The 17,150-nt window shown below is 40.1% G+C and overlaps 1 protein-coding gene across 7 annotated transcripts in view; it reads left to right on the top strand.

Moving 5' to 3' along the window:
* hectd1 (HECT domain containing 1) overlaps positions 1-17,150 on the top strand; it is a 40,194-nt gene that overhangs the window by 14,109 nt on the left and 8,935 nt on the right. The window contains exons 13-31 of one of the 7 annotated variants that reach the window (XM_065288287.2): positions 105-327; positions 955-1,218; positions 1,322-1,398; positions 1,549-1,683; positions 1,766-1,912; positions 2,000-2,094; positions 2,174-2,279; positions 2,384-2,518; positions 2,602-2,741; positions 2,890-3,213; positions 3,349-3,515; positions 5,329-5,505; positions 6,792-7,469; positions 14,111-14,332; positions 14,527-14,705; positions 15,002-15,158; positions 16,189-16,411; positions 16,490-16,544; positions 16,833-17,015. In XM_065288287.2, the coding sequence (XP_065144359.2) occupies positions 105-327; positions 955-1,218; positions 1,322-1,398; positions 1,549-1,683; positions 1,766-1,912; positions 2,000-2,094; positions 2,174-2,279; positions 2,384-2,518; positions 2,602-2,741; positions 2,890-3,213; positions 3,349-3,515; positions 5,329-5,505; positions 6,792-7,469; positions 14,111-14,332; positions 14,527-14,705; positions 15,002-15,158; positions 16,189-16,411; positions 16,490-16,544; positions 16,833-17,015 (3,687 nt within the window). Of the gene's footprint in view, positions 1-104; positions 328-954; positions 1,219-1,321; positions 1,399-1,548; positions 1,684-1,765; positions 1,913-1,999; positions 2,095-2,173; positions 2,280-2,383; positions 2,519-2,601; positions 2,742-2,889; positions 3,214-3,348; positions 3,516-5,328; positions 5,506-6,650; positions 7,470-14,110; positions 14,333-14,526; positions 14,706-15,001; positions 15,159-16,188; positions 16,412-16,489; positions 16,545-16,832; positions 17,016-17,150 lie in introns of all 7 variants that reach the window. The other 6 variants (XM_065288286.2, XM_065288285.2, XM_065288289.2 and 3 more) reach the window with 6 other exon arrangements.

Below are 17,150 nucleotides of genomic sequence, written 5' to 3'. Positions count from 1 at the left end.
TATCTGAAAAGTCACCATTGAGGACTGAATTACAAGAAGTATTCAGGATTTACATCAAATTAATTATTTTAGTATGATCTACTTAATCCATGTCCATTTCTCAGGATGATGAACCACAAGAGGATGCCAAAGAGATCCAGCAAGGAAAGCCCTACCATTGGAGAGACTGGTCCATCATTAGAGGCAGGGATTGTCTTTATATCTGGAGCGATGCAGCTGCTTTGGAGCTCTCCAACGGCAGCAATGGTTGGTTTCGCTTTATCTTGGATGGTAAACTGGCCACCATGTACTCCAGCGGAAGCCCTGAGGGTGGATCTGATAGCTCTGGTACGTTTCCTCCAAACAGATGGATCTGAAATCCAGTTATCTTTTTGGGTTGTTCTCCCACTTTGCATGTTTGAGCCCCGTTGACATGCTATTGTACTGTTTTGAGGCACTGAATAAAAAATAACTGGAGCTTATGGGTCAACCACAAACCATTCAACCACACCTTCTCGGTTCCCTGTTATGCATTTAATTATGGTCTTGACACTGCTTTACAAGTGCTTAGTTGTCACTGTAGGTCTAGATTACAACCTCCAGCATAATTATGTTTATCCATTTGGCAGACACTTTAACCCAAAGTGACTTGCAGTGCATTTTAAGCTATACATTTTATCACTAAGGGGACAGGGCTTATCTTAGTCCAAGACTAAATTGCATGTTTTAGCTGCACACCAGTATTGGTTTTTTGTAAAAACTACTTAAATGTACTTTAATATAACTTAAGGCCTTGTCCTGGATTAATCTAAACTATGCATCTATCATTAAAGCTCCAGGAAAAGTGAAACTTATGTCTTTTGCATTTAGGCCGTTGTAATTTAGGCTTTTTTTGTGGACTTAAATCTTTACGGTTGGCCTTTAATGCTCTGGTTAGCTATACAAGCTAATGGTTTCTTAACCTTTCTTCTTTAGAAAGCAGAAGTGAGTTTTTGGAGAAGCTGCAGCGTGCTAGGAGTCAGGTCAAACCAGTGACCGCAAGCCAGCCCATCTTGTCCACACAAGGTCCAACCAAACTCACAGTGGGCAACTGGTCCCTTACCTGTTTGAAAGAGGGTGAGATTGCCATCCACAACTCGGATGGTCAACAGGCCACCATCCTCAAAGAAGACCTACCAGGCTTTGTGTTTGAATCAAACCGAGGAACTAAACACTCTTTCACTGCAGAAACATCTCTAGGTAAAAGTAGGGAACGTCAAATTCTGATTTGTTTCAAATCAGCTGCTTGTCTCTCACGCATGTCTTAATTTGTGCTGTCTTTTTGTTTTTTTTTTTTTAACAGGGTCTGAGTTTGTTACTGGCTGGACTGGTAAACGAGGGAGAAAGCTCAAATCCAAATTGGAAAAAACTAAACAGAAGGTATGTGATTATGAATATTGATTTCCTGTGGTGATACTAGGGGAATATTGCATGGCTGGAAAAGCCTCTCAGCCAATCAGATTCTAGAACCGTTGTACCATGCCTAATAATTACTGTGTTAATTGACTGTAATACACTTTCTGTTTGTAGGTCAAAACCATGGCCAGAGATCTTTACGATGATCACTTTAAGGCCGTGGAGAGCATGCCAAGAGGCGTCGTGGTCACACTGCGAAACATTGCCACACAGCTGGAGTCTGCCTGGGAGTTGCATACTAACAGACAGGTAAAGCGATGCCCGGTTACTCAACTAACCCATGCTAGTAAAGTGTCTCGTATGCTTCTTCACTGTTATTGAATTTCAACAGTGCATTGAGGGGGAAAACACGTGGCGAGACCTCATGAAAACGGCTCTTGAAAATTTAATAGTCGTTCTCAAGGATGAAAACACAATTTCTCCCTATGAAATGTGCAGCAGTGGCCTGGTGCAAGCACTGTTTACTGTCCTCAGCAATGTAAGTCACATCGTAAATGTTCTGCGTAAACTTTTATTGTTACTATATATATTTTTTTTGTTTAAATTATTGTTACTTTGCTCGCAGAGTGTTGAACTAGACGTGAAACATGACTGTAAGCCTTTGATGGAAAGAATAAATGTATTCAAGACTGCGTTTACTGAAAATGAAGATGATGAAAGGTAAATACATCTATTTTTTTATGTTTGTTTGTTTGTTTTGTCTTTTATTTTGCTAACATAAATGTCCCTGTTTTTTTAGCCGACCCGCAGTTGCCTTAATTCGCAAACTGATAGCAGTGTTAGAATCAATAGAGCGGCTACCTCTCCACCTATACGACACACCCGGCTCAACTTACAATTTACAGGTGATTGTCTCTTTTACATCCTCTTGCTGTAAATTTAGTTTATTGCAATGTGGCATCTGTCTTATGAATGATGTTATATCATTGGAATCTTTCATATGTGTTAGATTTTGACTAGAAGGTTGCGTTTCCGTCTGGAGCGCGCTCCTGGTGAAACTGCTTTGATCGATCGTACCGGCCGGATGCTCAAAATGGAGCCACTCGCTACGGTCGAATCACTGGAGCAGTATCTTCTCAAAATGGTCTCAACAATTTCTTTTTATTCAACATATTCTGGTTTGCCTTTGAGAAAAAGTGTTAACTTTTCCCTCGTCTCTTTTCCCAGGTGGCCAAGCAGTGGTATGACTTCGACAGGTCCTCGTTCATCTTTGTTAGGAAGCTTAGGGAGGGCCAAAGCTTCACCTTCAGACACCAGCATGACTTTGATGAAAATGGGATCGTGTACTGGATCGGCACCAATGCTAAGTGAGCAGCTTTGTCCTATTTCGGATTTTGGATGCGCTTCAATTATTTAAAATGCAATCAGCAAATTGAATCTTAACAAGAAGTCTCACAATGGGTTGAGATAAATCATGTACATGCTTAACTCTAACCCTCATGCGTTTGTCTGCAGAACCGCGTATGAATGGGTAAACCCTGCTGCTTATGGATTAGTTGTGGTGACCTCCTCCGAGGGCAGGAACTTGCCTTACGGCCGACTTGAAGACATCCTGAGCAGAGACAGCTCTGCGCTCAATTGCCACACAAACGACGATAAAAACGCCTGGTTTGCAATCGACCTCGGCCTATGGGTCATTCCCTCTGCTTACACTCTTCGTCACGCCCGTGGATATGGACGCTCTGCTCTTCGTAACTGGGTGTTTCAGGTGTCCAAAGATGGTCAGAATTGGATGACGCTCTACACGCACGTGGATGACAGTTCTCTTAATGAACCAGGGTATGCTTTTCATCTGCATTCAGGAGTTTATTTACATGCTGCTGGGTATATTGTTTGGTTGTGCCAGTTGCTTTTTTCGTTAATGCTGTCTGCACTTTATTGTGCCTACTACTAATATGACTCTCGCTTTGTTAGGTCGACAGCCACATGGCCGCTGGATCCATCCAAAGATGAAAAGCAAGGATGGAGACACATTCGTATTAAACAGATGGGGAAGAATGCCAGCGGACAAACGCACTACCTCTCCCTGTCTGGTTTGGAGATCTATGGCACCGTTACTGGTGTGTGCGAGGACCAGCTGGGTAAGTGCCAGTAATGAGTAATGTCACTTTTTTTAACTTCTCTTGTATTAAGTTTCATTTTCAGTAAGGTTTTCATCAGTTTAAATGTTTATGCTTGCGCAAATACTATCTGTCTAGGGATCCAAAAATGTACTATTTTATCTAACTGGGGTGACGCGTAGATTTTTCTGTTCAGATGGAAAATGTGATTTCAAAGAACCAATATAGCAGAATCGTTTTGTCACTGATTTTTAAGATACAACTAAATATTTAGTTGCAAGATTACATCCAAAACTAGACATCTAGTATGCTGTGGGTAGCTAGAAAAATCTGCATTTCAAGTTTATCCCACTCAAATACACCCACTTAGTTTTTACTATATGACCAAATTCCAAACTTTTCGGCATGTAGGGTGCATCCCTTTGCGGCCCCCTAAAGAAAATTAATGACATAAAGCAATCTCAAAATTTAAATTTGAATTAAACAAATATTAATCTATACGATGTAATGCTGTTGGTTTTCACGTTAATGTGTTATTTTCAAAAAAACCTTTTCAACTGGACACAACACATTTTATTTTTAAGCAACATACAACATGTATGCCAGGTAAAAGTAAACCCTTTAAATTATAATAATATTTTAAAAAATATTTTTGAATCTATATGTAAACCTCAAATCAATTATGACTTAATGATTTAAAGGATTAGTCCATTTTCTAAAAAAAAATCCTGATAATTTACTTACCACCATGTTATCCAAAATGTTGATGTCTTTCTTTGTTCAGTCGAGAAGAAATTATGTTTTTTGAGGAAAACATTTCAGGATTTTTCTCATTTTAATGGACTTTAATGGACCCCAACACGTAACAGTTTTAATGTAGTTAAAAATTGCAGTTTCAAAGGACTCTAAACGATTTCAAAGGAGGCATAAGGGTCTTATCTAGTGAAACGATTGTCACTTGGCAAGAAAAATAAAAAATATGACTTTTAAACAACAACTTGTAGTCTTCCTCTGGCTGTGTGACAAGCCAGCGCTACCTCACGTAATTGCGTAATAAAGTCGAAAGGTGACGTGTTACATATATGAAACGCACATTTTAAACAATAAACCGACACAAAGACATTAATTAGTATCATTCGACATACAACAATGTCTGAACGGTCCTCTTTCTTCACACTTGTAAACACTGGGGCGTAGTTTTGCATACGTCATCCGTGACCTCTTGACGTGATGACGTATTACGTGAGGTTGCGTTGGCTCGTCACACAGCCGGAGGAAGACTAGAAGTTGTGTTTTAAAAGTGCTTTTTTTTTCTTTTCTTTTTTGACAAAATGACAATCGTTTTGCTAGATAAGACCCTTATGCCTCGTTTGAGATTGTTTAGAGTCCTTTGAAACTGCAGTTTTAAACTGCATTAAAACTGTTAAGTGTTGGGGTCCATTAAAGTCCATTAAAATGAGAAAAATCCTGGAATGTTTTCTTCAACAAAGACATCAACATTTTGGATGACAAGGTGGTGAGTAAATATCTGAATTTTTTTTAAGAAATGGACTAATCCTTTAATTTTGTGTACCTGGGAAAGGTATCACAGAAAATGTTAGTGGTTATGAAACCTTGACTCTTTAAAACCTCTGTATTCTTTGAAACCGGTAACCGGCCCATGCCTATGTGTGACAGATATCAGCAAAATAGTATTTTTACCAGCACATTTGTTTGTGGTTTAGTAATTGAAAGTAGGCTATTTGACAAACAAGCATGCATAATTGTCCTATTTGTTTGGTTAAGGCTGCATTGCCTGTACATCGATGTCACTTGGGCTTGTTCTGCATTTCAGGTAAAGCAGTAAAGGAGGCAGAGGCTAACCTTAGACGCCAGCGGCGACTCTTTCGCTCTCAAGTGATGAAGTACATCGTTCCAGGGGCACGGGTGGTACGTGGCATCGACTGGAAGTGGCGGGATCAGGACGGCAATCCTGCTGGAGAAGGCACAGTGACTGGGGAGGCCCACAATGGTGAGTCGACTTTGGCGGTGGTAGCTTGTATAGTATAGCACAATGTGTAATGCTTATGCGGTAGCAGTTATCTGTGCAACAGACCACTAGATCGGACCACTATACTGGCCAGTCCACAATGGAGTTCAGTGGTACTTCAATATTTAAGGGAAACAAATTGTGAACATCAAGTGCATTTGCATGTCTCGAATAGCTTTCTCCAGCAAATCCATCACAACAGATAAGTGAGGGGGGAGACGGAGTTACCGTTATTGATGTTCAAAGTGAAGTTGAAATCACAGTGGACTTCCCAGCATGTTTCGGAGAAGGACTGCTTTCAAACCAGCCACTTCCCCATTGAAGTTTTCTTTCTAATACATGTTCTTGTGTGTATTTAAAAATAAATATGCTGTGGTAAAGACATTGATAGGGCTGATCTGAAACCAGTTTCTCTTCCTGTATTTACTTCCTTGTATGGTGCTTTTCTCTTGCTCTTATTCTGCATGATGATGTAAAGCATATTTAAGAATCAACCTGTTTCATACCCTCAAGGTCTATTTTAAGTGTTCGATAACTATTTTCTTGCTGTCTGCTACTGTCATTTCATACTTTTTCTTTTTATCCGTTTGATATTTTGAAGTGCAACCTTTATCCCTCCCCCCCAACTTAACAGGTAACATTTTCAATGTCGTACTTGTATTATCTTAAGCATCCACTCTGTTGCTATTGAATTCTTTGGGCAACCATATTTCAGTGTATAAAACACCCCTTTTAACCTGTCTCCATCAGTCAAGCCAAGTGCATGTTGATGTCACAATTTGCAAGCTCCGAATGAACTCCATTGCAAGTATATTTTACACTGACAGAAACGATTCTTCTGTTCTTTTTCCTAAGTGGCTTTGTAGCTTGGCATTTGCAAAATTCTACTGCTTTTTGTCATTTTTCTGTGCTTCATGTTTCTTCACTGCTTCACCTGGACCAGAGTTAACTTTCCAGTAGACGATCGTAAAAGATTTGGTTTTAATGTAACCTCGCAAAACAGTCCTGTTTTATCATCGCATTTCTGGTCCAGTGTCAAGCTGTTGTCTTTGACTTGCTGCTGTCTCTCTCTGCTCTCTTGCTGGGTCTCACCCGTACATATTCCCTCCTCCCTACCCCCTTTTCAGGCTGGATTGATGTCACCTGGGATGCCGGTGGCTCAAACTCATATCGTATGGGTGCGGAAGGAAAGTTTGACCTCAAGCTTGCGCCAGGGTACGACCCTGAATCAGCCCCGTCACCCAAACCTGTCTCATCCACTGTTGCAGGCACGCCGCAGTCTTGGAGCAGCCTGGTGAAAAATAACTGTCCGGACAAGGGTGGCTCATCCTCCACAGCGGGGGCCAGTTCCTCCAGCCGCAAGGGCAGTAGCAGTTCGGTGTGTAGCGTGGCCAGCAGCAGCGATATTAGCCTCAGCTCCACCCGAGTGGTGCAGGGGGTAGGAGTCGTCGCAGGACCCCCGGGAGCAGAAGGACAGGAACCGATTGTTGTACTTTCCTCAGCAGAGGCCGGATCCGCTTCCAGCACCAGCACGTTAACGGCGGACACGGGAAACGAAAGTGGAGAGCGCAAGACACTGGGACCCGATGGCACTTTGAGACAGTCGGCCGATTCGACGGCCATCTCTATGGGGATTGTGAGCGTCAGCTCGCCCGACGTCAGTTCCGTGTCGGAGTCATCCAGTAAGGATGCTGCGTCCCCAAGGCCCTTGTGCTCCGCCACCAGCGCACGGCTGTCCGTCAGCTCTCTTTTGGCCGCTGGAGCGCCCATGAGCTCCAGTGCCAGTGTCCCCAACTTATCCTCCCGTGAGGCCAGCCTGATGGAGTCTTTCGTTCGCAGAGCGCCCAACATGTCTCGTACCAATGCCACCAACAACATGAACCTGAGCCGAAGCAGCAGTGACAACAACACTAACACGCTGGGACGTAACGTGATGAGCACTGCCAGTGAGTATCTGCCGCCTCATGCTTTTATAAGTGACAGTACTGAGGGGTTTTCTTGTGTTGTGAGTGTACAAAGTTGTAATTTGACAATCACATACAATCTGAACATTTTTAATTACATGGTTTAGGCCAATGAGATTTAACCCAAAAAAAAAACTAAACAAATGGCACTTTTCGACTGCGTAGTACAACTAGGTTCGATTTGCTTTTCGACTGCAATTTAGTGCCGCTTCAAAGTGGGGGAATTATAGACTTAACATTACAGCTGCACTGCCTCTACTGTCGTGACATAATCATAAACGTGACACAAACAAACGCATAACATAAGAACAATGGAGAATATAGATGAAATGGGGTTGTTGAGCTCATCATGTGTTTGTTTTTCACTGTTAAAAATTGAATTTGAGAGTTCATACTAGAGCCCGACCGATTTATCGTTTTGCCGATTTTATCGGCCGATATGAGCAGATGTATCTGTATCGGCGTATAAGCCGCAGATATGCAGCCGATATGAACGTTCCTTAATTTCCTTACAGAAAACATTAAATGCTTTTAAAAGATGTAGGTACTTGTTTGTCCAGCAGAGCGCGCCCTATTGGTTGCTAATGGTGACCCAGGTCACTCACTGTAGTGACACCAGTCAACCCCCCTTCACTTCAGTTAGTCTCTCAGTTCAGGTGGAGGCAGTTTAAAGTCCCGGCAGAACACTGTGGGTTCGTGTTATAAAAACGTTGTGCAGTACATTAAACATTAGCCTACATCATTATGTTTTCAGTAAGTCAAGCATTGTCGTCTTAACAGTAAATTTCGAATTAATTTGTGAAGTACATAACTTACTGTAAAGTTAATAAACAATGAAATGAAAGTTTCCATTTTATAAAATAAGCCCAATAGACGGGTTGCACGGCGACGTCACTAACTGGTTGCGCGCGCAACCGAGGGGCAGAAAGAAGAGAAGTGCATTGTGTTGTATGCTCGTAGCGGTGTCTGTAAGTCAAAATGCCAAGGAATTGTTGCGTGGAAAATAGTACCAACAGAGTCAGTGCTGGGTGCCTGATGTTAACATACCAGTAGATGTGACTATTACGTTACTAGCATTATAATTATAAAATTATAATTTATACATGTATCACAGTAAAACTGCAAAAATAAAGACAGAAAAACAGATCCAACTAAAATCAAGTCTTATTTATATACAAACAATAAAGAACGCTTCAATAATTAAGGTTGTTGCAGTAGCAGATCAGCTCACCAATCGGGCTTTCTGCCCCCTGGATGCGCGCGCACCCTGCAATGTTTGTAAACTTGCAACCCCTCTATATAACATTATTCTCGTCAAAACTGACAATGAGTTAAGTTATATGTATTTTGTTTTGTTTGTGTTTTAAAGTTATTTATAATAAGTCAAGTTTACTGTTTTGTGCACTGATATCAGAATAATTTTGGATAATAAAGTTTATTGTTAACTTGTAAAACACACCTGCCTATATTACATATCTTTGTCACGTTATTTTAAGTGTTTGATCACCACATTTGTGAGTGATCATTGCAAAAAAAGTATTTATATATAGTATATTCTGTTAATGTATATAGTGTATTCTATGTACAGTACTGAAGTAGTATAATATACTGTAGTATATGTGTACTGTACTATAATATGCACATAAAGAATATCGGCCGATATATCGTTATTGGTCTTTTTTACTCCCTAATATCTGTATTGTCATCGGCCCAAAAAAATGCATATCGGTCGGGCTCTAGTTCATACCACTACTTGCAATTGATGACATTACTTGGTTTGCTTGATGGTGCAGGACGTTAAGCTTATCTTGCATTTAGCAGTGATCCTGGTAGTGACATAGAATGATTGAACGGGGTATTTATCCTTGTTCTGTGATGCGACATGTAGACAAAAACATTTTTGTTTGGGTCTGAAATGCCTTAGAACATGGGTCTTCAACCGGGGGTCCGCGGCCCCCAGGGGGTCCGTGATGGAACTGCAGGGGGTCCTCCAAATGATGTTCAACAAGCTATTTTTTGCTTAAAACGTAAAATATATGTACAAAACGTTACATGTCTCCTTTAAGTTGTGCACGTGCGTGGCCGCATAGGTTTGAAGGCGCGCGTTCAGTTTAGCCAGCGGACCAAAATAAATTATCTAAAGATTATAAATGTCCACTCAGGAAGCAGCAGTAGCGACAGAAAAGTCATCATAAAACGGGTAAATCTTATGTGTGTCTTTCTTTCAGAATGTCTTTTAAAATCAGTGCAACATGTTGTCTCCTCTGTATTTCTGAACTTGGACGTACGGCTGTTTCACGCGGTTCAGATTTAAAGCGCTAATTCAACAGGCAAATTACACCACACCGCGTCTGCATTTTAAACTGTGACAAAACTATCGCTCGCATTTAAAAATTAATGAAACGCGCGCCGTGATGGTGCTTTGTGCAAGATTCATAGTCAGGTTGAAATCCGCCTCTCAAAAAGTTTCCCCAAAGAGATGAGCTCGGACTCGTTGCATGTTGTTCTCCTGAGTCTGATATGAAGCTATACAGAAAATAAACCTGCGTTACTCAAACTCGTGACAATGACAATGATGATACACGAGAAAGGCAACAGACCTCAGAATTATAAAGTAGCACAACCTCTATCCCCACCAGAATAGACAGTCTTTGTGCCATTCACCATGATCAGTCTTCTTTATAAACTGAAAGCCCTTGTCCAATTCACAGTAAAATGAAAATATATTACACTGCAAATACCTTAAAATAATATTATTATATTATTATCATTTAGAGGTCGACCGATATGCTTTTTCTCTGGCCGATGCCGATGCCGATTTTTTAGAAATCAGGGCAGCCGATGGCCGATATGTTTGGCCGATTTTCTATATGTACATAATAGTCAAAATGTTCTCATCATTGTTAGCAGATATTTTAAATGCAAAAATGTCACTATTTAAGTCAAAGTATTTAAAAATATATAGTTTTACAACCTCCTCTGCACCATGCATTTATCAGACACAGATATTACCTGACACTCTGCCATCATCATCTTTGATCAGTTTTTTACCATGGCTTTTATTGCTTTGTAGGATAAAATCCTTATTTGGTAGACCTGATAAAATATTTATTCATCATAGAGTTAACATAGTAAATGTCTATGGTTTTTAGTTGAGACTGTTATTTAGGGCAAATCTTTTTAAACACATTTACATTCTCATTTCTGAGACGCTATAAGTGACTGATTGTGCTGACAGTGACGTCTTGTGACTTTAGTGTTGGGACAGATCTGTTGTTTCAACCGTTCATTCAAACGAATCCGTTCAAAGGAGTCAGTTCGCGAATCGGACGCGCTGTGTTCTAATCCAGGCTGAGCAGCGCAAAACTGTAAACAAAGTCTTACTGTAACAACACGAAAAACATTTCCTCGGTGGATATGATTTGGTCTTCCGAATTTCGCCATCGGGTCAGTTTTGTTTTGAGTAATAAAAGCAGGGAGACAGAAAGCGTGCAGGCGCGGCTCTTCTCTCTCTGTCACGCAAACAAAACTCATCATCACTCATTAATCACATGAAATGAGCCTAATCTTTGCACGGACAGTGCACCGCGAGACATAAGCCCGTCGCGCTGTTGTACTGGCTGCTTAATTCGCGCGATCCGCCATCATTTAGTAAAGCTGTTTGTGAACAAGGCATGGCTGCACACACACGAGACGGGAGCGAGCTGCTTGCAGCAAGAGGCAGGCAGCGTCACGAGTTCTACAACAGCGCTTAGGTGCCCGCAGATGCGCCTGCCTATTAATCGGCCTAATTTTGCAGCAAAATCGGCCAAAGCCGATTTTTTAAAATATGCCAAAAATCGGCCAATTAATCGGCCGGCCGATAAATCGGTCGACCTCTATTATCATTAATATATTAATATAAAAACGAAATCTACTTTAACAAAAAAATTATGCAATTTATTATAGTATGGCTGTGTGACAATATGGTTTGTTTCTATTTATAAAACAGTTCCAGTCCTTGATTCTGATTGGTCTTCAGTTGTACTTTACTCCACTTTGCGTTGTGCCTAATACGAAAAGGCAGACTCTTGAACCTTACTGCTTACTTAAATATCTTTGTTTTACACATTTAGTATTAGGGGGTCCCTGCTCCATGGCTCTCTTATCTAAGGGGTCCCCGACCCAAAAAACGTTGAAGACCCCTGACTTAGAAGCTTCCTAAAAACCTCTCTCAGATAGCTCTATTAGGGTGGAGGATTTTAAACAAGTGGTTTTGCACCTATTTGTCTCCCCCTACTGGCTTAACTTGCAATCTCATTACTGATTGGCTGACTTTGCCGCCACTCAAAAAATGTAGCCAATTATTTTAAAGTGGAGGGGCAGTTAGATGCCTGTGATGTCAAAAGCATCAGTTTTTCAGATTGGGACGTTTTCTGGCTGACATTTCTAAAAGAGGAATTTCTATGAGACTGAGATGTTTAGCATGTCTAGCACTTTTTATATGTTCGTGAATGCGGGTAGACTACCATTATTCAACAAAGACAAGGTAAAAATGGTTTTTCATTCCCCGTCCCCTTTAACGATAAATGTAACATTAACTATAATCAAACTGTATTAGCATCATCATAACCCACGATAACTTGAGTTCGCTCACGCGTACAGTATTTGTGCAAATCACTTACCTTTTAGTGGCATTAACTGATATTGCATTTTTTCTGTAGTATAAAAACTTTTGCAATTGTTTGTCACTGAATGTCTAATGCTGGGTACACAACAAAAGATTTTTTACATCTTATACGATTTTCAAAATGTGATCACAAACGTGAGGATAAAAAATCCTAGATTTAACTGTTTTGCTCCTATAGTGTGTGGTGTGCCATGATGTTTCACAGACCACACACACGCAGATTTTCAACCAGTCTCGACTGTGAGAACAGGAAGTCTTGCGCGACTTCAAAATAAGCATGGTGGACGATATGCAGGAAGAAATTTAAATGATAGTATTTTGAATGTTTTTTACAGAAAAGTAAAGAGAAAAGAAAAGGGTTTGGGTGAAGTCATTAAAATCGCTGTCGACATCAACTTCACTTTGTGATGCGCCATGACTACTTCAGTCTTCCATCATCTTGCTTTCTGATTGGATATTGTTTTGTTTCATGTGATAATCTCAAGAGCGTGCGTATGTGCGTTTGTCCTCGAGGTTCCCCCCACACATCAGGATTTCTGATCATAAATATTAAACATGTTTAATATTTACGATTCGCGATCGGGGTGGCTCTGACGTTCTTCCGATCCGGTTCGGACACTCTTAACCACCTCATACCAAAGGAGAATTTGTTAATCTCACAGTTTGTATAATCTAATATCTCACCCTTTGGTGTAGTCAATGTAGTAGAATAAAAATCATTACATAGTCAATTTCACCGCAACTGCATCAGTGTGGATACCTTAGGAGGTTTTTATGTTATGGACTTAAGAAATGAGCTGCTTCACAGTGTCATCTGTCCTTTTTAAAGGGGCCATGGCATGAAAATCTGACTTTTTCCATGTTTGAGTGCTATGATTTGGTCCCCAGTGCTTCTATCAACCTAGAAAATGTGAAAAAGTTCAACCCAGTACTTTAGTTTTGGTAAACCATTCTCTACAAGCACATGAAAAAATAGGTTGTTGAAATTTGGCTCTCCTTATGATGTCATAAGGAGCTCTTATTATAATAATACCACCCCTTAATCTGCACTATCCAACCACGGTATTGCCATTTTTTGCCGAGAGAGAGAGCGAGAGAAAATTCACAGTACAATTGAGTTTCAATTGCAACAAACCACCATCATTGTGATCAGTGTTTGAATTTCATCAGCTCATTTGCATTTTAAAGGACACACCCAAAACGGCACATTTTTGCACACACCTGCAAAGTGTCAATTTTATCATGCTATAATAAATTATTTGTAAGGCACTTTGAGCTAAAACTTCACAAATGTGCTCTGGGGACACCAAAGATTTATTTTGCATCCTTAAAAAGTCATGGCCACTTTAAACGCATGTGCACTTGAATTTCAAATAGTTTTGATTTGCTGTCAATGGTTTATTGTTCATCAGTTGGATGAAAAAAGTTGTGAACTTTGTTATTCTCTTTAATATAAAACCGGTTTTAAAACTGTATATTTTTTTAAAGTTCTCATGTGACCGGCCCTTTACACTTCAAGTTTTAGTAAAGTGAGACGTACTATGCAGTGGAAAAGTGCCAAACTTGTCCAAAAAAAACTTCGTATTACTTGAATTAAAAATTGGATTTACATGGAAAAGGGTTCCTTCATACAACAGAACTTATATTTTTTACTTGACGGCTTTTTTGCAAGTGCTTTGATTGGAAATTGCATTATTATGCAATAATGATGTTTCTCTGTAAGCTTGTCTCGCTTTTGCATGTGATCAATTAATGGTAATAGTAATTTGGGTTGTGTGCAGCTGCAGCCTGTTCCATGATAATTTAATTACACATGTATTTTTATGATATTAACATGACTCATGCCATGATTTTGCAGCATGTTTTTGTCTATAGAGCAAGCTTTTAATTTCGGGTTACCTGCTTATTTAGTTATTTTCTTGAACTAATCACAGTTTTTGGGTTGTGTTTGCAGCTTCTCCTCTCATGGGTGCGCAGAGCTTTCCTAACCTTACCACAACTGGTACCACTTCGACTGTTACAATGTCAACCTCCATAGTAACCAGCAGCAATAACGTAGCCACGGCAACTACAGGTTTGTCTGTCGGCCAGTTGCTCAGTAACACGCTGACGACCAGCCTGACCTCTACATCTAGCGAGAGTGACACAGGTCAGGAGGCTGAGTTTTCCCTCTATGGTAGGCCATGGTTTTTCACTTAAACAGAAACTCCTCTCCTATCTCACCTTCATCAGCATTAAACCTCTGCAGATTAATCTCTATTTGTGTTTCTGCACTGCTACTAAACTCATACTCTTGTGGTTTGAATTCATTTCCTGTTGTTAGACATTTTTAGTATATGAAACATCTCCCTCTTTCTATCTTCGTCTCAGACTTCCTGGATAGTTGTCGTCCCAACACGCTGCTCGCCGAGTTAGATGACGAGGAAGACCTACCAGAGCCCGACGACGACGACGATGAGAATGAGGATGACAATCAAGAAGAACAGGAGTATGAGGAAGTTCTGGTACGGTCCAGGGTCAACCTTGGTTACCACGTTCATATTCATAGGGTAAAATCTGTTGAAGTTTCAATAATAGTACAGTGCAACTCCTTCATTTATTTACATTTTCGTTTCCTCTCTATGGTTTGTTAGAATTTAATGGTGGTTGTTTTTGTTTTATTTTTTTAGTTTGGTGAACAGTGGTGTATTAACCGTTTAGGATCGTACTCCGTGTAGTGTTTTTAGTTCATTTTTGTTTTGACCGGCATGGTTTCCACGTGTTTATAGCATGATATTAGGTAAGATACATGTATGTGCATGCAGTTGCATTAAAAACTATTTGACCATCCATGTTGACCTGACAGGAGGAAGAGGAGTATGAAACCAAAGGGGGTCGACGCAGAACCTGGGATGATGATTTCGTGTTGAAGAGACAGTTTTCTGCTCTGGTACCTGCATTCGACCCCAGACCGGGCCGGACTAACGTCCAGCAAACTACTGACTTGGAGATCCCTCCACCAGGTGCTTTAAACACTTTGAGTTTGGTTCCAAAATGCAATAAATCCAATTTGACTAATTTTCGGTAAAGACTAATTTCACTATTTTTTTGTTACAAACTTTCACATAGCATTTTTAGGTTATAATAACATTATAATGTCAAATCCATTATTTGATTTTTCAAAGATTTATTATAAAAACTTTATAATATTTATAAAATATTATTTTTTCCGCAAAATGCAATAAGTTTTTTTTTTCAAAATGCTTTAAATCTATTGAATCAATATATAAATGTGCCTTCATCGTTGCCATGTTATATTCATTTAGTTGACTAGTGGTATACACTGATTAAAATAATAAACATTAATGCCATTAATCAAAACACTTACTTTGTCATATTAGGAACACTGTCATTGCTGATGTCATACTTGGGACGTCGTCGCTGAACAGCGATCCACTGTAAAAAAAATTGGTCCTGCTCGATTTTTGTTGGCTTAGAGTAAAATAATGGAAAGTTTTTCATAAGTTCCCGCCTGTGTTAGCATGACAGAAGCTTGATGCTGTCGGGAGATCAAGCAAGAGTCGGCATTTTTCCTTCGCCTGAGGTTCTCTCGCATAAATTATTCGATCTTTATGCCTTACGTTTCTTTCCCGTCCCAAAAAATACCACCGGTTTATCAATACCAACCAAAGTGTTATTTTGCTGGTTTGTTGATCACAAAGTAAATGCGTATTCAACGTGATGCCATAGTTGTTTACAATGCGTTGAATGGTGCTCTGTGATTGGCTGAGCGGATTTATTGCATTTTGCAAAGAATGAGGACTGCCGTTTATTGCGTTTTGGGAAAAAAGGAGAAAAGATGACAGAATAACATGGCGGATATCGGATTTTGCGTAAAATTAAGAATGTACTTTTTATATATTGACCTGATACAACACTTATTTTGGCAGTATCTAATTTTTTTTTTAATGCCGTTTATTGCGTTTTGGAACTTATTTTTTGAAAAACATGTGTTTCTTACTCCGACATTCATTTAACACATTCATTTTATAGGTACACCTCGATCAGAGGTACAGGAGGAGGTGGAGTGCACACCGTCCCCCCGCCTGGCTCTCATCCTAAAAGTAGCCGGGCTGGGAACTACTCGAGAAGTCGAACTACCTCTAAGTAACTACAAGTCCACCATCTTCTATTATGTCCAAAAGCTTCTTCAGCTCTCGTGCAATGGTGCTATTAAACCCGACAAGCTTAGACGTATCTGGGAGCCTACTTATACGTGAGTCTTTAACTTTTTGTTAAACTTGGGGGTTGTGTAGTGTGTGTTTGTTACTCAAAAGTTTTCTTTGTTTTGTAGAATAATGTACAGAGAATTGAAGGACTCGGACAAGGAAAGAGAGAGCGGAAAGATGGTAATGAGAACTTTCTACCTCGTCTTCTCTCTCTTACTCACTCTCTCCCCCTCTCATTCGCTCTCTTCTTCGGCTCATTAAATTCTTGGCTATGATTTTTTTCTGTGCCTGTCCCAAATGTGTAAATGCTCCTCCTCAGTAAACTGTCTGTCAGTCGTCACTAACCTTAAAGCTAGGAGAGTTTTGGTAAATGCACGGCCTCTTAGTGGTTCAACCTACTGTAATGCATGTTTGTTGCGTGAGACTTTACAATCAGGAAAGACCAACATTTGGTTCTTCCTGTTGTAGGGTTGCTGGTCTGTAGAGCATGTGGAACAGTACCTTGGCACAGATGAATTACCAAAGAATGACTTGATAACCTACATGCAGAAGAATGCAGACTCGACTTTCCTGCGCCACTGGAAATTAACCGGCTCTAATAAAAGTATTAGGAAAAACAGAAATTGTTCGCAGCTCATAGCTGCATACAAGGTATAGAACGGCATCAGATGTGCATCTATATCTACTGTATATATACACATACCATCTTTATTTTCCCTTCTCTGTTTTTCAAGTATTTTTTCCTTCTTGCCTGACTATCAATAGCTGTCCTTTTTTGCCTGATGG

This window comes from Paramisgurnus dabryanus, chromosome 17 (genome assembly GCF_030506205.2).
Source record: "Paramisgurnus dabryanus chromosome 17, PD_genome_1.1, whole genome shotgun sequence".
Classification (NCBI taxonomy): domain Eukaryota; kingdom Metazoa; phylum Chordata; class Actinopteri; order Cypriniformes; family Cobitidae; genus Paramisgurnus; species Paramisgurnus dabryanus.
This window is presented reverse-complemented; position numbering and strand designations above follow the sequence as displayed.